The sequence below is a fragment of the Dermacentor andersoni genome, chromosome 1 (genome assembly GCF_023375885.2).
Source record: "Dermacentor andersoni chromosome 1, qqDerAnde1_hic_scaffold, whole genome shotgun sequence".
Taxonomy (NCBI): domain Eukaryota; kingdom Metazoa; phylum Arthropoda; class Arachnida; order Ixodida; family Ixodidae; genus Dermacentor; species Dermacentor andersoni.
Genome location: NC_092814.1, coordinates 372990988 through 373014926, shown reverse-complemented (window position 1 = coordinate 373014926; position 23939 = coordinate 372990988). Strand labels below are relative to the sequence as shown.

The following is a 23939-nucleotide window of genomic DNA, read 5'->3' as shown; positions in this document are numbered from 1 at the left end:
CGAGGCTCCAGCGCAGGAGGCGGCCATTTTTGGGAGAGATGGTCTGCAGCCATTGGAGAGGGCAGTGATCCGTTTCAATGATAAACCTCGAGCCGGCTAGGTAACATGACAATTTCTGAACGGCCCACACGATACACGCACACTCTTTCTCGGTGGCGCTATACGCCTGCTCACGACTGGTCAGCTTACGACTAGCATACAGGACGGGGTGTTCTACTTCTCCATTTTCCCGTTGGCACAGTACAACGCCCATGCCTCGCTCACTAGCATCACACTGAACAACGAACCCTTTTGAGTAGTCGGGCGATCGTAGCACAGGCTGGCTTGTTAGGGCGCTCTTTAGGGCGCTAAAAGCTCTTTCCTTTGTCTCGTCCCAGACGACTGTTTGCGGCTCTGTCTTTCTTAGAGCATCCGTCAAGGGAGCCGCGATATCAGAGTACCTGGGAATGTACCTCTGATAAAAGCCGGCGACACCTAAGAACGACCGAATATCGGTCTTCGTGCGCGGTTGCGGGAAGTCTCGCACAGCGGCCACCTTTATTTCAGAGGGGCGGCGACGACCCCGACCAATCACGTGTCCGAGGTAGACAACCTCGGCCTGTGCTAACTGGCACTTGGGAGCCTTGACTGTCAAGCCCGCATCGCGCAGGCGGGTTAGCACTGCCCGCAAGTGCGCCATATGTTCCGGCCAGGATGCGGAGAATATCGCTACGTCGTCTAGATACGGTAAAGCGAATTCTTGCTGTCCCCGCAACACTTTATCCATGAGGCTTGAAAAGCAGTATGGCGCGTTCTTCAAACCAAAACTCAAAACTTTAGGACGGAATGTCCCCATTGGTGAAATGAACGCCGCATACCTACTAGCCTCTTCTGTAAGTGGAACCTGCCAATAACCCCTGACAAGATCTAGGGTGGAAATAAACTGAGCGCTACTCACTCTCGCAAGGCGCTCCTCGATGTTAGGGATCGGAGAAATTTGATCCTTAGTGATGGAATTAAGCCTGCGGTAGTCGACGCAAGGACGAGGTTCCTTGCCCGGTACCTCAACCAAAATCAAAGGGGAGGTATAATCACTCTCACCCGCTTCAATAACACCGAGCTGTAGCATTTTCTTTACCTCAGCCTCCATAATATCGCTCTGGCGGGGTGACACCCGGTACGCCTTGGATCGTACTGGCTCTGGGGAGGTAAGTTCTATGTCATGAGTAAGGACAGAAGTCCTACCAGGCCTCTCAGAGAACAGACCTTGAAACTCTTGTAAGAGCTGGTGTAGTTCTGTTTTCTGCTCAGGCGACAGCGATGCTTTACTTATTAAGTCACTAATGACTTGATCGGTGTCTTTCCTGTTTGTCACTGAGCCTAGTCCCGGAAGCTCGACCGGAAGCTCTTCTAACTTTCCCGCATCGGGAATTTCCTCTCCAGTATCTGGTGCCTTTAACGCTACAGGCTCAATTTTATCCCGTTCGGGCGTGCTCTGAATACCAGCTTGCTGCGCCTCTGACCCTTTTTCATCGTTCAACAACGTCGGCCCCGCAACTACCGCCTTTGCAGCGAGCTCCCGAACCTTCGATCTGGTTAAGGCCTGAACGCTAGCCTCACCAAACAAAAGCCCCTTCTCGCGCAGGAGGTGATCGGACCTGTTCGAAAATAGGTACGGGTACTGGGGGGGCAGCATAGATGACACTGCGGCCTCCGTCTCAAGTGCTCCGAAAGGTCCTTCAATAAGCACTTTTGCTACCGGCAGACACACGCTATGAGCTTCCACTGCTTGCTTGATCCATGCGCACTCGCCCGTGAACATATCGGGTTCTACGTAAGAGGGGTGAACTACATCCATTGTAGCTGCGGAATCGCGAAGCACTCGGCACTCTTTCCCGTTCACGAGGAGGTCTCGCATGTAAGGCTCGAGAAGCTTCATGTTCTCGTCAGTGCTGCATATAGACAAAAACACGACTTTTGGTTTTGTTTCTGGACACTGCGCCGAAAAGTGACCCGGCTTCTGGCACGTATAACACACGGGCACTTGCCTCATCTCGAACCGCTTTCCGCGTTCGGCTTCGGCTGCCGCCGTCTCCTCACGTTCGGTCGGACACTGCGCCGAAAAGTGACCCGGCTTCTGGCACGTATAACACACGCGCGCTTGCCTCGTCTCGAACCGCTTTCTCATGGGCGTGAACTTCGGCCTCTCAAACTTAGAGCCAAATTCACCCTTTTGACCGTCCTTAGCTCCACGAGCCCGACGCGTCACAAACTCCTCGGCTAACTCAGCGGCTCTAGCCACCGTACTAACGTCTGGCCTATCCAAGACCCAGTACCGCACGTTCTCAGGTAACCGACTATAAAACTGTTCTAGCCCGAAACACTGCAGAACTTTCTCGTGGTCACCAAACGCTTTCTCTTCTTTGAGCCACTCCTGCATGTTTGACATAAGCCTGTACGCAAACTCTGTATATGACTCACTTCTGCCTTTCTCGTTTTCCCGAAACTTCCGACGGAACGCCTCCGCTGACAGCCGGTACTTTTTTAGCAGACTCGATTTCACTTTGTCGAAATCCTCTGCCTCCTCTCTCTCCAAGCGAGCGACTACGTCGGCCGCCTCGCCGGGTAGCAAAGTGAGCAAGCGCTGTGGCCACGTTTCCCGAGAGAACCCCTGCTTCTCGCACGTTCGCTCAAAGTTAACCAGGAACAAACCAATGTCCTCTCCAAGCTTAAACGGCCGCATCAGGTCAGTCATTTTGAACAATACTCGTTCTCCTGCACCGTGTGCCTGACTTCCATTACGAGCGCGTTCCATCTCTAACTCGAGACGCTTCATTTCCAAAGCGTGTTCACGCTCTTCTTTTTCTTTCTGTTCTTTTCGTTCACGCTCATCTTTCTCTTTCTGTTCTTTAAGTTCACGCTCGTCTTTCTCTTTCTGTTCTTTAAGTTCACGCTCCCTCTCCTCAATGGTCTCAAGGCATTCCGACAGCTCGTCATCCTCAGCTTCTAACTCAAGAATAGCCCTTAGCAGTTCTGGTTTTCTGAGTTTGTCTGAGACATCCAGACCCAACTCTCTTGCAAGCTCCAGCAATTTCGGTTTGCGCAACGACTTCAAATCCATGGCTGCTCTGAATGCTGCTTTCTCTACTGCCTACTATTGTCCTGCCGCAAACTAACCCGGTAGCAACGACAACCACAATTACCAGCTCTGTTTCTAACACTAACAAAAGCCTGGCAAAACTCAGAAGAAGAAAGTCCCGCACTCACCAAACCTCGCAGCCAAGACTTCAGCGCAGTCGTTCCGCTGCAGGCAACCAGTCATCACACAGGGCTCGTTGCGCTGCTCCCGGATGGTCGTTGTGCTGCTCAGCATACAGTCAACCGCATCTCTTCGCTGCTGGCCTCCGTTGTCGCGATCTCACCGCTGGCAACCAGATGTTGGAATCGTACCGCTGGCACGAGTTGTTGGGGTCTCGGTGCTGACGCCCGTTATTGCCAATGGGTCGCAAGCCCCAAGGGTAGCGTTGGCCTGGCGGCCTGGGGCACTGGAAGCATCTGAAGGTCCCGGCAAAGCAAGAGAAGACTGGTAACAGAACAACTTGTTTATTCTAACATAGCAAAAGAGCGGCCGGTCAGGTCGACCGAAGTGGAGAGACGGGAGAGCACGTAACTCAACAGTACAAATCGGAGCCTCTCCTGGCGTCCGGGGGCAGCTGCTCTTATACTCCCGGCGTCGCGGTCCAAAAGGGAAGGAGGGAAGGTCACGGGATGAAGGTCACGGGACGGCGCAGCAGGAGCCCACGACGGCGCGAACTGTCGGGCCGAGAGACCTGCTGAACCGAGTGTAGTGACGCATCGCCAACCGCCCACACGACGGCGCGAACGGTTGAGCCGAGAGACCTCCAGGCTCCTCATTCGGGGAACTCCGCTCCCCGGCTGCCGCGCTTTGACAAGCGAGGGCACACACACACACACGCACACACGAAGACACGTGGCACTGAAACACGCCTGGACACGCTTGGCGGGTAGGCGTCGCGGCGGCGTCGGACGGGCCAAAATGTCCGCCGCTTTGAACAAAGCCCCGGCGTCCGTTGCATCCGCGCCGGCATTACCGCGCGTTGTAGGCGAAACGTAACAATAGAGAACCCAACGGTTTCAAAAGGAACACAAAAACCCGCATTCGATAGTGCCGCCATTTGCCCATGCATAACAACAGGTGCCACCTCGAAGCTACCAGCTTGAAGAAATGGGTCGCTAATTTCGTGTGGCATCAGCTAATCCATATCACATAGCTTGCCACGTTCGCGTTGTTCGCGTTCTCTATCGACGTGAAAGAGTATTTTCCTCCCTCTCCAGGCTGAGCTTTTAATTTCCGTCAGGGAGCATATCGAAGAGTTTGGTCCCGTTGAATGTCAAAATGCCACTGGCCTTTCTGTTGAAAATTTTGTTGAGATGCTAAAGTTTTATCTCTCTCATACCCTTGTTGGTTTTGGCCAGGACACTTTTGTCCAAAAAGATGGTGCTTGCATCGAATCGCACGCAGCGCCTTTTTTATGTTATTTCTGTTTATCTGTGTTGACAATCGTATTTTATCATTACTTCACAATACTTTTGTAGCTAAGATTTTTAAGTATGTCAATTACATTTTTGTTGTACTTGAAAGTGTGAGCCTGCGGGTAGTGGCTATGTTGCTAAAAGCATTCTGGGTGTCCTTGAAAAGTATGGAGTGGGTCTTAGGTTCACACATGAGTGGCCAGTAGATGGTCGTCTACAATTCCTGGATATCTGTATCACTATAAATGATTGTTCCATTTGTTGGATCCACTTTCCTAGGAGCAAGAAACCCTCGCTTCACTACCGTTCGGCCCACTGCAAGTTAGTAAAAAGAGGTATAGCTACGAACTGCCTGAAAGCTGCTCTGGTTAAATCTTGTGTGCACCAGGTTTCCTGTGGCATTCGCCAAAAAGCGAGCCGTTTACGTAGGGCCGGGTATCCCGATGACACCATGGTGTCAGCCACTGAGCGCCTCATTAAAGAGGTAAAAAGCTGACCCTGCAGCCACTCGGTGCAATAACACCCGTCCCTGGGGGCGCCCTGTGGCCGTGCCATACGTACACGGGGTGTCGCACCACCTAAAAAAATGCGGCGAACAAGTGAGGTGTGGGTGTTGTTTTTTCAGCGCCACTCAAGCTCGCAAGAATGTGCGGTCTGGTAAACAGCGCCAGGTGTCTAGGTACATGCACTAAAGACCATGTCACCCGCTTTGTTTACTGCAATGTGGGTGTGGCGTACAAAATTCCACTTGCCTGGGGAGAGTGCTATATTGGACAAACAGGCCGGTGCCTAAATGACCGGCTTAGGGTGCACCGGAATGCTGTAAACGCTCTGGCAGGCGCTGGCCACTTGGCTGACCACTGCCGTAGATGTGCACGCAAGTGCGCCCCATGTTTTCACAGCACGCAACTGCTCAGGCGGTTCGCCAGGCAGTTAGATAGCGAAATATTTGAGGCATATTGCATTTCAAAAGCTGCTGGTGCATGTGTGAGCTCTCCATCGCTGGTACTCATTGATAAAGACACGGTTTAACTGAGAAGAGCATGATCAATGTTTTGTAATAGCTTGCAGTGGGCGCCTAACGGCTTCGTTGCACATGTGGTTTTCTCCTACGTGGCAAATCCGTTTATGCGTCCACCTTCGAATTTATTTGACCATACGGTGGTTTCTTGCATGTTTTCTGTGAATAAAGCTTGTCAGTTGAAGTCTAGCGCTCTGTCCTGTCCCAAGCTTGTTTTTTTCGTTAGTCCTGTTAGCGCTAGTAACTATGTCACAATAAATGCATCAACACCAAGTAGCCGAACTTTCTGCATTAATTGCTATGCTATTGGCAATTCATTGTCGTGAGCACCTTTGGTTGTCAAATAATGCGGAAGTGGTATTATCGACTATGTATTGCCATTTAAACACGTGTTGTTATGCAATGAACCATAATTCACTTTAAATTATTTTAGTTCTTTCTTTACACGCCACACAGCAGCTGTTATTCTGGGATAGTCACTGCAATCAATAATAAGACGAATTTAAGATGACGCGAATCGATACAAAACACGGCCCCAGGATTTTACTAGTTTCGAAAACTGTTTAGCATGCAATTTCTCGAAAAGCTCCAGCACCAACGGCAGCAATTACAAGGCCAGCGTGAATACGAAGCTTCCATGAAAGCGTAAATTGCAATTCTGGTCGTTGTCCTTCTTGGCCAGTTTCTCGCTTACCCTTTTCGTGAAATCGTGAATTTCTGATATGTGCTTGTGATATTCTCTTCCTTCTTCCGTTTTATAATACAAGTAATCAAAGAAAAGCCAGGGAGCCTGTGAACGGCTCACAACTTTTTCTGCTACCCTGAAACACAGAAAAGGCTGCATGTGATTATGTGACAGGCTTTAGAACAACAGCACTTAAATCACAGTATTCCGTTAACAGAACTGCGTGAGCGACGGAATGTGCTTATATTCCTACAGCTCTATGCGTGTTGCAGAAGATTCTCGCTTGTCAGCGGTGGCCTATTTTGTTTCGACTGCAGGACAAAGGCGACTCCTAGCGATCTCCAAAAGCTTTGTCTTGCACCATCTAACCTTATCTTATTCCTGCGTGTCTGCTAATTTCAACACAGCACCTAATTTTTTGCCATCCCCAACTGCGCTTCTCTTCCCTTGGCACCCATTCCGAAGCTCCTTAGGACCATCTAACCGACATACTCGCCCCAACTGCATTTTATTTCTTTTAATTTTATTTACAATATTGGTCATGCCCGTTTGCTCTTCAATCCACACCGCTGTCTTCCTGTCTCTTAACGTTGGGCCTAAAGTTCGTCCCACCGCTCAAACCATCGTCTTTAAGTTCTTCTCAAGCATTTTTAATAATCTCCAAGTTCCAACCTAATATTCAAGCGCCATTAGAGTGCATAATGACTACAGTTTTCTATTCAAGGATAACGGTAAGCTGCCTGTCGTGATTCAATTATGCGCTCACCATATTTTTATTCTTCTGGAAATTCTCACTTTCAGGGTTCCATCTCCCAAAAAGATACACGTACTCTTACAAATTCTAGAGGCTGACCATCAATCATGAATTCTCGTTCTCTTTCCAGTATATTAGCCATTACCTTTGCATTATGCATATCAACCATCAAAACTACTCTTACACTTTCTCATCTAGAGTCATCAATCATTTGTAGCAAGTCATCTTCTGGACAATGCCATATGCAAAGCACAAGTTGGTGAGGCATTGCCTGTTGATTCAAATAGCTAGTCCTAATTTCCAGTTGAACAGTTTGAATGCTTTAGGCGTGCAGTGAATGGAATGTGAGAGATTGTCTCTTCTTGCACGACCCTTTGCTTGATCGGGATTTTTTTCGCTTTTCTTGGGAAAACATACCGTACCTGCGAAATGTTTGTAGGCATTTGCTAAACTATCAATGGGGGTTCTCTGCACTACCGACTGCGCAATGCCTCTATGACTTATGGTATCCCTACTGAATTAAACACCTCATCGTAATATATGAAGGGCATATAGAGAGTTTGGTTATACTCGAGAGGTTTTTGAATTACCTGATTAAAAATGCGGATGTCATTTATTGTTAAAGATCTTTTTTAAAGCCATTCTGTACAGTGAGTTGTTTTCAGTCAAGTGTTACCCTGATTGTATTGAAAATTAACACGGTGAATATGCTGTACCATAATGAAAACAAGGTAGTGTGCCTATATTTGATCTTTTTTACCTTCTGCAATTGAAATGACGCCTTTCATCCAGGTTTCTTGTACACTTGAAAACATTAGGTATGGCGAATAAAATGTCGCCAACTTTTCTATTAGAATATCCCCCTCCAGCTTTCATGTACTCTACTATCATTCAATTCTCTTCTGCCACTTTTCCTCGGGACATGTCTCACAAAGACCCTGTAACCTTATCTCTCGAAACACGTGGAACATACAGGGTGTTTCACGTAACTTGTGCCATGGATTTGAAGAAAGATGGTTAGCCGCAGCTGAATGAAACCAACGGCGTATGGCATGCCGTCATGTGGCGCTCCTTAGAGTATTTTTGATATTCTGCTTAGTAAGTTATTTACTAAGATGATTCCTCCAAAATTTGTATTATTTACTTTAGGACCAAGTACGTTTTGTTGAGCTGTAGATGGCGTTCAGAAACGACCGATCCTATTTTTTTTGGCATCGTAGATGCTGCGTGGTGATCTTTTCCGGCGTTTAAAGAAATCCCGCGAAATAAAAAATTATGCAGATCCCACGCACTGTCGGAATCGATGTAAGCGAAGCTTTCCGTGCTGGATGCTTTACTAGCGGTTATGTTGACGGCTAAAGCTTAATTCCTTCAACGTTTAGGCTAACACGAGAGTGGTTAGTTGATGTTAAACGTTACCTTGCGTGCACCACTGCTGTTGGTCTGCGCAGTACACAGAACACATGGGAGAAGTCTTTGCTCGAGGCGTTGTCGTGCGCCATATTTTATAACCTCTGAGAGGGTTGAGCGTTGTCCTTTCCTCACATGGCACATCGCATTGTGGCAGAAGTAATGAACTGGAATTGGATTATGGGGCTGTACATTCCAAAACCACACTCTGATTATGAGGCAAACCGTAGTGGCGGACTCCGGATTTATTTTGACACCGTGATGTTCTTTAACGTGTCCCAAAATATAAACGCACGTGCGTTTTCTATTTCGCCCCCGTCGACATGCGACTGCCGCGATTGGGATTAAATACATGACCTCTAGCAATACCATAGCCGCAAAGCTAACGCGGCGAGCATAGAAGTGTTGATTTGACGGTCGGCCGCTTCCGTAGTGTCTCCTGGACTCTGCGGAGCACATTAATTAATGCGGCTCTGCTTCTTGACGCCTTGCGTAAGTTGCCCGCTTCACATATTTGCATGGCGTTTATTTTTCAGAAATAGCAGCAACGTACTGTACCGTACCTTGGAACTTAAGCTTATCCTGTTTCCTCGCAACCACTGTCGTATAGCAGTGGGGTTTGCTTGCCTTCTCACGTCACCTCCCCCCTCTCTTATATGGGAGCTGCCTCTTCTCCTCCCTCTCCTTCTTCTCCTGGTCTACTCTCTAGAGTTCTATCTGCGTCCCTTCTGGCCTCGTACGTTAGTAGAAAGGGAAGCGCTGCAGTTTTTGCAATGCTTCTGAGGGGAGTCACGGATAATTACAGCTGTCAAGCGGCTAAAGTGGCGACAGCCAGGGAGCTCCAGAGGGAATTGTGCACATTCGACGCGGTTGGGTGAAAACGAGTTTCTCCCGTCGGCTTTCCTCTTTTACTCGCGCTTGTCATCTATATAAACGCTCTCAACCACCCCCCTAGGCGGTGTGCGGGAAAGCAGCAGCCCACAGCAGCAGCAGCAGCAATGGGAAAGTGGAAGGAAGATGTATAGAAAGCTTCGCTTTAATAAATAAACCACGTGACTGCGCTCATGCGCTGTCGTATTGCAGCGCCGTCAATCGCGGTTCGTGTGAAAAAACCGTGCGCGCGGACCGTAGCGAAGTGAGCGGCCGCGGCTCTATAGGCATCGGCTTCCCAGTGCGTCAGCATCTTTGGAAGTGGCACACGGAATGGAAGCGCCGTCGTCCCTGATAAGCGATGGGCTTGACGCACGGTTGAGGGTGCTGCAATACGAGAGCGCACGAGCGCAGTCACGTGGTTTTATTTCCTATTTCGTGGGTTTTCTTTAGACGCGGAAAATGATCGCCACACAGCATGTACAGTCGCGGACAGAATAAAATGGACCACGGCATCTCCGAAAACGTTCAATTCCCGAGCAGCCTGTAGCAGTAACCAGTAAAACTGCCCACGAGAACGTTGTTAGCATATTCTAGTCGAGGTCCAAAATGCAAATACCAGATTGCGTTGTGAAGTTGCGGAGATATTCAGCTTTTTCTTAGATTTCATGGTCCATAATATTCTGTCCGCGACTGTACATTGCCACAAAAATTGGATCCGTCGTTTCTGAACCTTCTCTACAACACAACAAAACGCTCTTGGCCGTAAAGTGATAAAAGTTTTGCATAATTGACATAGTTAATTAACTAATAAGTGGAATATAAAAAAATACTCTGAGGAGTGCCACATGGCGGCAGACCATACGACGTTGGTTTTGTTCAGGTGCGGCTAAACACCTTTTTTTTTAATCCTTGGCACAACTTACGTAAAACGCCATGTATGTTTCCTGTTCCTGAGTACCTCCAATTGTATTTACGCGGATGCTCTCGGTAGTGTATTGTTTAGCAAAGAATTTCAATGGTGACGTTTCATGTCTTCAAAATGGCTGAGAATGTTATCCTGCTTATCTTTCACTTTTAAATATGTGGTATGTCGAAGGCCACTTTTCTTCTTACTGATTTCCCCAAGAAAGCTAATGTGTGCCGCAGACACATTTCGCCTTCTTGTCTATGCGACGATCCGGTGGACCATAACATGGCATGCAAAGTGAGCGAAAATTATCTAACAGTGTGCCAAGTTATGTAAAACAAAGCGAAGAATAATACATACGATGTCACATTCTGGACATAGTTTCGGCATCCCGAGTCTTGCATAGGGTTCGAGAAGCCCATTATAGTTTCTGAAAGAGTTTTTAACATTACGATTACACCATTGAAAAAAGGTGCACTTGAATGTGGTGATTTGCATCAAGCGACAGTGAGCGAAGTAGGGAAGCATCAGCCCGGCGTTTCAACAAGTGGCCAGTGCAGGAACAATTTCTATTTAATCGCAGCGAACCACGGCAGATATGCAGACAAAATATTTCATTTCCACCCATTCAAAAAAAAAGTGAATTCGTCCAAGTGGCCATACAAGTTGATAGCAATTGGGCCTAACGGGAATGAATTGGAAATTAACTGAAATGGTCCACTTGAATTGGAAAGCCAATTTGACTTCGCAGTTCTAGTTGGTCATTCCAACTGGTCAACCATTTTCTATTTGGTCTTCTAGTTAGAATGTTTGTTAGTCCAACTGGTTGCACATATTCTAATCTGGGACTCATTCGAACAGTGATTTCCCATTGGTCTCCCAACTGGAATGCTTGTATGTCCAATTGGTTGTACATGTCCTATCGGAGTAGACCTGTTGGAACATTGCTCTTCCAATTAAAATTCTAGTTGTAATGTTTCTTGTTAACATTGCAGCCCAATTAAAAGTTCCTTTAGCCCAGGTTAGAATTGTCATGAAAGTGTCTGGTGTACCGTTAACGTGTGCGGTATGTTGGTTCTGGTAGGTGGTGTGTACAGGCGTCCCAACGCTCCTGTCGAATGCATGATGCAATTGCACGATTTCCTTCACACCAAGGTAAATGCCAGAACTAAGCTGATATTAACCGGCGATTTCAATGCTGCAGGAATAGACTGTGATCTGAGGTTTTGAACAAGGGATAAAGAAAGCTGTGACCCACTGGTCAAAATAATGTTTTGCTTTTCGTTATCGCAGCTAGTTAACCACCCAACAAGACAGCAGGGAGACGCCTCGTCAATGCTGGACCTGGAATTTGTCTCGAACAGTCTCAAACCAGAAATTAGCATAGAAGATGGCATTTCTGATCATAAAATGATTTGACTGACCTTTCTTGAGCTAGCACCACAGGCGGGTCATAAAAACTATCATTACATTGATTTTAAAGATTATAGAAGAGCAGATGATGACAGCATCATAGACTATTGCGAAACTGTGTTTGAGGATTTCACATTGCTGCCTTCACATGTTGTCTGTGTGCAAAATTTAAAGGTGCCGTAAAACATTGTGGAGAATATTTTATTCCGACAATACGTAAACGAACACATAGAAAAACACCCTGGGTCACCCCGCAGTATCATCCACTCGAAAAGAAAATTGCAAAGGATGCGCAGGAAAAAACAAAATCCATTGGCAATTGCGCATCTATCAGGTGCGTTAAAGTTAGTATTAAAAAAGGACGAGATAACTTTTTCTCCAATACTCTGACAAACTTTATGCACAATCAGCCGAAAAAATTCTGGCGCTATCTATCAAAACCTGAAAACCAACTAGTGCAAATTGAAATCGCGGGATCTCTCACACATGATGCATACGCTATTGCTAACGCTTTGAATGCCCATTTCCAATCTGTGTTCACACGCTCTTCCCATTCAAGTGACTTAGAAGGGTGATGGTTTGGGCTAGTTGGTTTTCCATTTTAGATAGTGTGGTACAGCGCGAAGCAGGGACAAGGGGCGTAAGAAAAGCGCTTGTCCTCGTTTTTCTTCCGTCCCTTCTCCGTGCTTCGCACTATACCACACTATGTAAAAAAAAATTCAAGTGACGTTTCGTTTGCATCTGATTCAGTGATGCCCGCTGTCGTTATAACTGAGCCAGCTATACTGAACCTGCTCTTGAACATAGGTACAAAAAAAACGCCCTGTCCCGATAACATTTCCAATGCGTTTCTAGAACGATATGCTGGCGAACTAGCCCTGCTCTTACACAGGATTTTTACGGTGTCGCTTCAAGCAGCTGCATTACCTTCAGACTGGCTCGTTGCAAAATTAATCCCTATTCACAAAGATGGCAATTGGTTGCACATAGTGACATACCGACCGATTTGTCTAACAAGCTGCTTCTGCAAACTAATGGAGCACATTATTAACAAATCAATTATTACTTACTTAGAAAGCAATAACCTGATATACCCTAAACAGCATGGTTTCAGGAAGGGCCTTTCCACGATAACACAGCTATTGGAAATTTCTCATGACTTCGCAGAGATAATCAATTCCTGACTTCAAGGACATGTTATATTCGTAGATTTCTCCAAAACCTTCCATTGCGTACCTCAGTGTGAACTGAGTAAAAACTTTAACTAATTTGGCACTGCATCTAACACTGTTGCGTGGTTAGCGTCTTATCTCCCAGTCAGATCGCAATATGTATTGGTAAACAATGCTGAGTCTTGAGGTTTTTTCTGGTGTACCACAGGGGTCCACGCTGGGGCCATTGCTCTTTCTTGTGTACATCAACGACATCCCATCATGTGTTGAACCTAACGTAACAATACATCTTTTCGCAGATGATTGTGTTGTCCACGCAACTGTTTGGTTCCTGAATGATCAAATTAAACTAATCACCTCACTAAACAGCATTGCAAAACGGTCTGAAAGGTGGGGAATGAAATTCAACATCAGTTAAACAGCATACATCACTTTTATGCATAAAAAGGTACTTGACATATTCACTTACAATATAAAAGGCATATGAATAATAAGGTCAGGTATTGTAAAATATTCGGGTGTGACATTCTCGAGCTCGCTCAAATGGGACATTCAAATTGATAACCCATGTGTGAAGGCATTCAGGCAACTCAATTTCTTGCAACGGAAAGTGGCTACAGCACCATCCCATGTCAAATTAACTGCGTATAAAACCCTCCTTCAGCCAATACTTGAGCATGCCAGTATTGTATGGTCCCCGCACCAGTCTTACCTCATTGATAAACTAGATAGAATACAGCGCATGGCACTCCGTTTTATTTATTGCAGATACTCACCGTATGACAGCGTCACTGCTTTACGCGAACAAGCCAACGTCCCGACTGTAATATCAGGACGGCGTATCGCTGCCATGAAGTTTCTCTTCCTTCTTTATCACGGGCGCATAAACGTAGAGAAAACAAAATACATCAGGCCACCCTCCCAACATTCGGAAAGAACAAATCATAATAAGTGCGTAAGACATTTTTCTGCGTGCTGCAACACATCTAAATATTCATTTTGTGCTTCTGCAATTTAAACCTGGAACAATTTGCCAGAAGAACTTGCGCATGTTGACTCTATAGAACAAATTGAAACCAAAATACGTGCACTTTTCTAGGGGAAGGTCTGCTTGCAATTGTTTAGTGCTCTGCCACAACCTTGTAATGCATAACTATGTGTTGATTGTTCACCACCACGGCTGCACTTTAAGCAGTTGTTCCCCTTGCCTGTATTATCTGCCTGGCATTGTTTTCTTTGATCTGCTCGTTCTGCTTGTATCCTATTTGTTTACATTATAATAATTATCGCCTTTCATTGCTTTCTCTTGTTTTGGCCCGTACGCTTTTGTTTGTTTTACTTGTGACCCACTCCTCTATGAGCCTGCAAAGGCTTACAGTATTGCTAAATAAATAAATTCCAAACACATTAGTTAATTAGTTCTTGACTTTACAACTTTCCAACCAGTTGAAGCAAGCATACGCAATCATGGTGCAAAAAGAAACAAGGATGAGATGAGAATACAGGTAAATAGGAGGGTCACCACAAAAACTATTGTAACGGTATACAACACACCACGCATTTGTATATTTAGAATATTGTTACGGAAGCATGAACGAAGACAGGAAGAAGAAGATCGTGAGACGCTGGCTGCTGCGGGTTCTTGGCGGTCAGCCATCTTGTCTACGCTGACTCATCCTGTATATATATTGTAAATACCGTCTTTATATACTCCTAACATCCCCGTAACATATTGGTGGGAGGTGCGGAGTGCCATGGCTGGAAACGGAACTCCGCAGTGGACGTCGCATCACCGTCCGCACCATGAATGACGGTGAGCACGCGGGATCAACGTCACCGTCACCACCTACGTCACAGTCGCCTTCGGTTGTGGTTGTGCAACCCAAGGATCCTGGAACTTTCTACGGGACCAATGGCACCGATGTTGAAGAGTGGGTGGCTATGCACGAACGCGTGAGTGGAATCAACAGACGGGACCCTACGCTTATGCTAGCCAACCTGTTGTTCTACCTACGAGGCACGGCAAAGATGTGGTAGGAAAACCACGAAGAGGAGCTCACCAGCTGGGACCAATTCAAAAAGAAGTTGACAGAGTTGTTTCGCAAACCAGCCAGCCGTAAGATTGCCGCAAAGCAGGAACTGGCCTCCCGTTCCCAATCCCCCACGGAGTCCTATGTCTCGTACATCCAGGACGTGCTGGCACTTTGTCGTAAAGCCGATCGCGACATGACAGAATCTGAAAAGGTCGGGCACGTGCTTAAGGGCATTGCTGACGACGCCTTTATTCTGCTCATGTGCAAAAGCTGTTCCACAGTTGATGCCATCATTAAAGAGTGCCGATAATTCGAGCAGGCAAAAAGCCGACGCGTCTTGCAACCATTCGCCAGACTTCCCAACACTGCCGCAACATCGACGTGTGAAGATCAACCCACACAGCAGCATGCGCCGCCATCAGAGGACGTGGTGCGAAACGTTCGACGTGAACTGGATGCGATGGCGCCCGCAGCTTTCTGTTTGCGTAGCCCTGATGCTACCACTTTTTTCGGTTCCCCTAGTACAAGCCATCGTTCGCCAGGAACTTGAAAACATAGGATTACATTCTGTCTGTGCTGTCGCCAATCCCAGAGATAAAGAAGGCCCTTCTACTATTTTCGCTCCACCCCGACACTTCTCTCCCCGTTATCGCAACCCGACTGAGTGGAGAACTCCGGACGACCAGCCTGTATGTTTCACGTGTCGCGGCATTGGTCATGTCGCCCGATACTGCCGCAACTCGTGGCCCTCAATACCTCGCACGCCGACCAACCTGAGCCATTTTGATGGAAATGCCCGCAATGTTTTGCCCACAGCCGAGTTTAATAGAGCTGACAAGTCTGATAGGAACACGCTGTACAGCCGCTCGCCGTCACCACGCGGACACCAGTCTTGTTCACTGCAAATACGTCGCCTATCTTCCCGTTCGCTGCAGCCATGTCGCCTTTCGTACCCTGTGGCATTTGGCCGCACCCTTTTGGAAAACGAAGAAATGCAGCCCTTGGAGGTGGTGCTACATTGCCTACTACCGCAGCAAATCCTCTGTTTGTGCACACAAGGAGAAGTGTATCAGACGTTAAAATAGACGGCGTACTGTCCAAGCACTCGCCGACACTGGAGCCCACGTATCTGTGATGAGTGCTAGCCTACGTAGACGCCTAAAGAAGGTCCTCACCCAAGCAGCTACGCGAGTGCTTCGTGTGACCGACGGCGGCGTGCTGGTTGTTCTTGGAATGTGTACTGCGCGTTTAATTGTAGCCGGCCGCCCTATTTCTGTTCTCTTTGCTGTGATCGACAACTGGCCTCACGACGTTATCCTTCGATTGGACTTTTTATCCACTCATTCTGCTTTCATCGACTGCACGACCGGCGTTCTTCAGTTGGAACTGCCTCAACTCGCCGATGCTCCGAGCACCCCCCCCCCCCCCCCCCCCGCACTTGTGCTCGCTTGACGATGTGCGTCTGTTACCCGAGGCCGTTACTTACGTCACTTTGACCACCCAGCCACAGGTTCCTGACGGTGAAAATGTGATTCGCCCCATCATCGACGTGCTTTTGAATCAGAACGTTGCTGTTCCGCATAAAAAAAATTATGGGGTTTTACGTGCCAAAACCACTTTCTGATTATGAGGCACGCCGTAGTGGAGGGCTCCGGAAATTTCGACCGCCAGGGGTTCTTTAACGTGCACCTAAATCTAAGTAAACGGGTGTTTTCGCATTTCGCCCCCATCGAAATGCGGCCACCGTGGCCGGGATTCGATCCCGCGACCTCGTGCTCAGCAGCCCAACACCATAGCCACTGAGCAAGCTGTTCCGCATCCGTTGGTCACGGTTACTAACAACGACGTCGTTCTACCGCTTCTGAATTTCAGCCTGTGCCCTCAAGTGATTTCGGCCGGCATGTTCTCGGCCAGCGTTTCTAGTGGTTCCGAATTTGACATTGAGAGTCTGAATGCCGAGAGTGGCTTATTAGCGCCAATTGCAGCTCACAGCTCTGGATCCTTAACAGATTACTTCGCGAAAATGATTGCATCTGACCTCACCTCTGCACAGGCCACGGACATACGTCACCTGCTTGAATCGTGCAGTGACATCTTTGATTTCGGCGACAGGGCTTAAGCCAAACATCTATCTTTCACCACCGTATAAACACTGGAGATACGAATCCTATTTGTCGGCGTCCCTGTTATGTATCGCATGCTGAACGTCGAGTCATCCAGTCAGAGGACAAAATGCTCCGCAAAGGGGTCATCGAGTCATCAGCCAGCCCTTCGGCTTCGCCTGTCGTCCCTGGGAAAAAGAAAGATGGTACCTGGCGTTTTTGCGTCGATTATCGCCACCTAAACAAGATCAAGCGAAAAGACGTCTAGCCACTACCACGCATCGATGACGCCTTGGACTGCTTGCACGGAGCTAAATACTTCTCGTCCATCGATCTTCGATCCGGCTACGGGCAGATTTCAGTTGATGAAATGGGCCGCGAGAAGACGGTCTTCATCACGCCGGATGGCTTATATCAGTTCAAAGTCATGCCCTTTGGCCTATGCAATGCTCCTGTGACATTTGAACGTATGATGGACTCGCTTCTGCAAGGCTACAAATGGACCACCTGTCTTTGTTACCTTGACGACGTTATTATTCTTTCTCCCACGTTCGACAGCCACCTTACCCGACTCGCTGCAATTCTTGCGATCTACTGAAAAGCCGGCCTTCAACTTAACTCCACGAAGTGTCAATTCGGGCGCCGTCAGATTGCAATGTTGGGACACCTCGTCGATGCATCCGGTGTCCAACCAGATCCGGAAAAAGTTCGCGCCGTACGCAGTTTCCCTGTGCCACGTTCTGCTTCGGACGTGCGCTGCTTCGTTGGTCTGTGTTCTTGCTTTCGCCGTTTCGTCAAAAACTTCGCCGACGTTGCTCGGCCTTTGACAGATTTTCTAAAGAACACGCCATTCTCATGGGGCCCAGAGCAGGCTCACGCGTTCGCCGCTCTCATCGGGTTTCTGACCACCCCTCCCATACTTTCTCACTTTGATCCATCTGTACCGACCGAAGTCCACACTGACGCAAGCGGCCACGGTATCGGCGCTGTTCTCGCCCAACAGCAAAATGGTACCGAGTGCGTAATAGCTTACGCAAGCCGCCTGTTGTCACCTGCCGTGAGAAATTACTCCATCACCGAGCGGGTGTGCTTGGCTTTAGTTTGGGCTATCGCCAAGTTCCGGCCATATTTGTACGGCCACACGTTTTCGGTCGTTACAACCCACCACGCCCTCTGCTGGCTGTCTTCCCTACGGGACCGCACAGGACGGCTTGGTCGCTGGGGCTTTGCGGCTCCAGGAATTTTCATTTGTTTTCAACTATAAGCCTGGACGTCTGCACAAGGACGCTGACTGTCTCTCGCGTCACCCCGTGGATACCCCTGATCAGGCCTGTTGCCCATGATCCGGTGACCTGCGTGATGGCTTTGACTGACATGACCGAGATGCGCGCTGAACAACAACGCGACGCATCCTTACAGTCCATCATCGCCGGAGTGCAATCTGGCAGCGCCGGCGGCACGTGCCGCATGTTTGTGCTGCATGACGGCATCCTCTACCGCCGCAATATCAACCCTGACGGCCCTGAGTTGCTCCTTGTGCTTCCTCGTCATCTGCGATCCGTCGTTCTCGAAAAAATTCACGATGCACCGACGGCGGGACACCTTGGAGTTTTGCGCACATACGCCCGCGTACGACGCCGGCTCTTCTGGCCGGGTCTCCACCGCCCTGTGCGTCGTTATGTCGCAACTTTCGAATTGTGTCAGAGCCGGAAGAAACCTCCCCTGCCACCTGTCGGACGACTTCATCCAATTGAAGTTCCCTCTGAATTGTTCTTTCTTGTAGGCCTTGACTTGCTTGGCCCTTTTCCGACGACGACTAGGGCGTATAAGAGGATCGCTGTCGCTACTGATTACGCGACACGCTACGAGATAACATAGGCGTTGCCGACTAGTAGCGCAACAGACGTGGCACATTTTCTCCTTCACGACGTCATTCTCCAGCACGGTGCACCTCGACAGTTACATACAGACCGCGGCCGCTTGTTCTTGTCTAGAGCTGTGGACGACCTCCTCCACTCTCGTGCCACTAAGCACAAGCTGTCCACCGCCTACCACCCACAAACGAACGGACTGACGGAACGTCTCAACCGAACACTCACACAGATGCTGTCCATGTACGTTTCCAACGATCACCGCGACTGGGACGCCACGCTGGCCTACGTGACATTCGCGTATAACTCGTCTAGACATGACACCGCACCCTTTTATCTTTTGTATGGTCGCGATGCCACATTGCCTTTTGACACCATCCTACCTTCTGTGCCCCGCGTTGCCACTGAGTACACTCGCGAAGTCATCGATCCCGCTCACATGGCGCGTCAAATCGCCCGATCTCGCTTATGAGCCTCGCAGCATCTGCAAAAAGAGTGTTCAGCTCCCCGCAGGTGCTTGGGTGCTGCTTTGGTCACCATGTCGTCGGTTCGGCCTGTCCCAGAAGCTTCTCTCTCGCTACACAGGGCATTATCAATTCCTACGTCAAGTTAACGACGTCAATTACGAGGTCGCGCCGTTACAGTTTGATCCATCCTCAAGTCCGCCACCTGTTGACGTCGTGCACGTTTCACGGCTGAAGCCATACTTCGCTCGCAGTTCTTCGCCTACCATGCGCCGAGACGGCGCTTCACCACCCGGGGGTCCTGTTACGGCAGGACGAACGAAGAGAGGAAGAAGATGATCGCGAGACGCTAGCTTCTGCAGGTTGTTGGCGGTCAGCCATCTTGTCTGCGCTGACTCATCCTGCATATCTATTGTAGATATAGTCTCTATATACTCCTAACATCCCCGTAACAATATGTTAAGGTCGTTTGTAGTCCCTTTCTCTTTCGAATGATGCCTTGAAAGACAGGGCACAAATACAGTATACATGAGAATGCTGATGTAAATTTGCTACAGTGGCCTCAATAAGCTTGACGCAGATTGAAGGAGCGCAACATTAAAAACTACAAATCATAGAGCAGAACATGCAGACCAAACTTCAGTGTGCACATCAACACAAGCATGTAAATAGTGCTGCTGAGCATATAGTCACAAGTTTCATTCGAGATTACATTTTACAAACATACCCAATGAATCTGACTTTATAATGGATGCTCAAAAACGTGATGTCAAGAAAGAAATAAACAGCATGAGCACTGATTTCAAAATTTAAATAAAATCCAAAGGAAATTAAATTGGGAACCCTACTAAAGTGTTTCTCACAGCTCCGGGAGTTTTTGCGCGAGATACGCTCCGAAGAAGAGGCGGTTCGTTAGGAGCGCAGGATAGCACAAGAGCTATGACAGCGCGAAAACGACGAGCGCATCAAACAGGAGAAAGAGCGAAGGCGCGGGAAAGCTCCACAACGCGAGACTGACGGGGGCGATTGGGCACGGGCTTCCCGGAGCGTCCTCGAGGTGGACAGGGAGATTGCACTGTTGCGCGCGAAGATAGAACGTGTTGAGAACGACTCAGAGGGCCTGTAGGGCTCCGACCACCGACGCTGTAGAACCTCATATCTCTAAAGCGAGCCTTGCTCAGGCTAATGTACAGCACCAATCGTTGCTCGAGCCTCAGCCATTGGGTGCCGCGGCGTTCGAAGCGAACGAGAGTCCGGGGCTCCAGAAATCAGGCGGTGTGTTGGGTGACGATGGTCAGAGGCTGGCCACGAAAAACGTCAGCCGCCGCGCCGGCAAATTATTCCGACATCGCAAGCCGAGAGAGGCGGCGAAGTGTGTGGCGCGGTGGAGCCTGGCGAATTACCACACATCGCGGAGGCATGAGGTACGAACCGCTGGCGGACTCCAGAGAGTGAGGAATAGGCCGCGCAAAACGACACAGAGGTCACGGAGGCGTCGACAGAGCTTGGCGGTCGCGGGGCATCGCTCGTCGCTGTGAAGAAGGACGTGGTCAGGTACTTCAGCTTATTTGCGGCAGTTGCCACTGAGCCACCCCATTCGGAGCACCCAGGTGGCCATGCGCTGTGCATGATTGGGTATCGGACAATCACCGAGCCAGAAGCAGACAGCCGAGGCACGATATGGCATGCCGCTGCGGAGCGGATATTTTGTCTCGCCACCTTCGCGTCGGGAGTGCTAGGGGATCGAAGGAATGCGACCTCAGCGAGTACGATTGAAGAGAAGCGGGTATTGAGAAGGACAACCGGCACAGAATTGATAGTTTAGTTTTGTTGACCCTGCCCTGTTACTTTTTTATGTTTGATTGCAATTGTTATTCGTTTGATTTTTCTACCCTTTAATTTACCGACCTCTTTGTTTTTTGTGTATGTTTTCCTTTGTAAGTGTGATACGTGTTGCGTGTCGAGTAGGCGTACCGGCTCTGCGGTGATTTGCGCCAGTGCTCACACGGCCCAAGGGAAACAATACATCATCACATTGATTTTGAGCAGTTGATTTTAAGTCCTTTTGTTTTATCTGGCATTTTAATTGTGCTGTGGAGTGTGCTGACTGGCTTAGGATGAGTAGGCGATGTGCGTGGCCAAGTGATTCGGGCGAGACCTTCCACAAACCGTGACCCCCATGACGACGCGATTGTGCGTGTGACCTTCAAGAGCGTGGGGAGCGAGGTCTCCTTCAGGTGCGCGTGCACGACTGTGTGTTGATTTTTGAAATGTTATTAGGATAACATTCTTGTCGTCGGAGTGGTCCGACAAAATGCGTGCCCGCGTCTATCTCGAGATGGCCGCCATTGCCGCCGCAGCCGCAGAACCGCTTCCTGAGCTCGGCGGACCGGCTGGTCACGTGGGTCGCGAGAGCGTGGCAAGGGACGAGGTGGCCTCGGCAAGCGGGGAAAGTAGTTTGGAAGACGGAGCGGCGTGATCGTGCACCGAGATAAAGCTGAAGATGTGGTCGGAAGGCTGAAACCCCCAGACCGAAGTCTTCGCAGGTAGATCGACAGACGGTGCAAGTCCGTCAAGATCTTCGGCAGCGAGGTGCGGGCAGCCCGACGCTTCTTCAGATCGGGATCTCGGCGAGCACACCACAGATAAGCCTCGTGTTCCAACCTGCTCTCATTACTTTCCGCCGGACTCTTTCTTTAAAATCACATTTTTTCTTTCATTTAATTATTCATCGCGTGTTGATTTTTGAATATTCTGTTAGTGTAGTGTGTGCCACGTTTATTGTCGCGCGTATTTTTTATTTGCGCCGCGTATTTTTTTATTATTCTGCGAGTGTTGTAAATTTCCACGTGGTGGACATTGTGTCGCGCTTCGCATCAGAGTGTGTAGTGTGTACACACTCTGTAGTGTGTACACACACCCGCACGTCTTAGCCGAAGCTTCGCACCCTCTGCTTCTACTTTGGTTATTCTTTTTTTTTTTTTGATCCCGTCACTGGCATGATTTTATTTTCCTAAATTGAGCGTGTGTATTTAAGTTGCCTCCATTCTCATGTCTGTGATCTACGGACGATCAGGCGTAGACGTTATCGCTGGTAAGCAGTTGAACCTTCCATAAGTGCTCGCGGAGTGGGTTTGTTGTCGCCCCATCCCCTATGGTTCGGAGAGTGCGAATACATTATCACCAATACTTGACAATGGCAAAGAAAGACGCTCCCTTCGACGTGACAATAGCCGCCGCACTCCGTAGAAGCGGTAACGACCGTGAAGGCCAGTCCCATGACCCTGACAAGCTGGCCGTCACGGAGCCAGTGACCGTCATGAGCCAGCGTCGACGACTTCCGGGATACATTTCAGAGAAAGTGTAGCAGCACCGGTTGGACATCAATTCACGGCGCAGTCTGTAGCTTTTTTAGGCGAGCCCCAGACAGTCCAGAAGGAAGATTAAGTATTTATTGTAGCGACACGCCAGTAAAGGGCAGAATTCGACCAGAAGGAGTTAGCAAAAGACGCACAAAGGATAAGAACAGAGAAAGTAAAATTTGTTACATAAACATTCAGGGTAGTTGCAAACAGGAAAAATGGCTAGAATTTCAAACGCAGCTGACTGACGAAGCGTGTACGCGTTGACCGAAACGCATCTACGCGATTTGGAGCAGCCGCCTGTTTTTGACGATTTTGTGTGGGTAAGGTGCAACAGAATGACTGGGTCGAGGATAGGCGGAGGCGTAGGCATGATAATAAGGCGAGGTCTGAAGTGGCAAAGGGTAAAAGAGATATGTAAGGAGCATTTGTGGATTAGCTGCATATGGTAAGGCAAAAAGACGTGGCTGGGAGTAGCTTACCTATGGACAGGTAGTGATAGCAGAAAAAAAAATAAGGAATTGATTCATTGCATTAGAAGCATTTGGCAGGCATTCTGAGATAATGAACAGCAGGTTCTCTTTATCTCTCAAGAGGAAAGTGTATAACAGCTGTGTCTTACCAGTACTCACCTATGGGGCAGAAACCTGGAGGCTTACGAAAAGCGTTCTAATTAATTTAAGGACGACACAACGAGCTATGGAAAGAATAATGATGTATGTAACGTTAAGGGGGGATAAGAAGAGAGCAGATTGGGTCGGGCATGTAATGAGGAGGGAAGATAACCAATGGTCATTAAGGGATTACGGACTGGATTCCAAGAGAAGAGAAGCGTAGCAGGCGGCGGCAGAAAGTTAGGTAGGCAGATGAGATTAAGAAGTTTGTGGGGACAACATGGCCACAATTAGCACATGACTGGGGTAGTTGGAGAGGTATGGGAGAGGCCTTTGCCCTGCAGTGGGCGTAGCCAGGCTGATGATGATGATTATTAGAAGCAATAATAATGAGTTCAAAAAATCAGGCCACGTGATATTAGTGGGAGATATGAACGCGCACAAGGATTTAAACAGATATACTTATTACAACTGTTATCTAGTGCTGGATCTGTGTGATGAACAGAACCTTATAGTAGTTAGCAGGGACAATAAATGTCATGGACCGGTAACGTGGCAGTGGGGAAACAGGCAGTCATGTATCGATTACACCTTAATCTCAGTAAAGGTCTACGAGCGACTAGACCAAATGATAATAGCTGAACACGGAAAAGATTGCCTGGTGTTAAGAACGGCCAGCTGCAGTGCAAGTTTTGCCGGCCAGTTGCGACTGCGGCGGAAACTTT

The 23939-nt window shown here is 48.5% G+C and overlaps 1 protein-coding gene across 1 annotated transcript in view; it reads right to left on the bottom strand.

Annotated features, from left to right (window-relative positions):
* The window catches only part of LOC126516510 (cytochrome P450 4V2-like), a 236330-nt gene that overhangs the window by 44807 nt on the left and 167584 nt on the right, over positions 1-23939 (bottom strand). The window contains exons 5-6 of the mRNA XM_050166640.3: positions 10544-10613; positions 6249-6375 (exon numbers count right to left, since the gene is read on the bottom strand). Coding sequence (XP_050022597.2) covers positions 6249-6375; positions 10544-10613 — 197 coding nt within the window. The remainder of the gene's footprint in view (positions 1-6248; positions 6376-10543; positions 10614-23939) is intronic.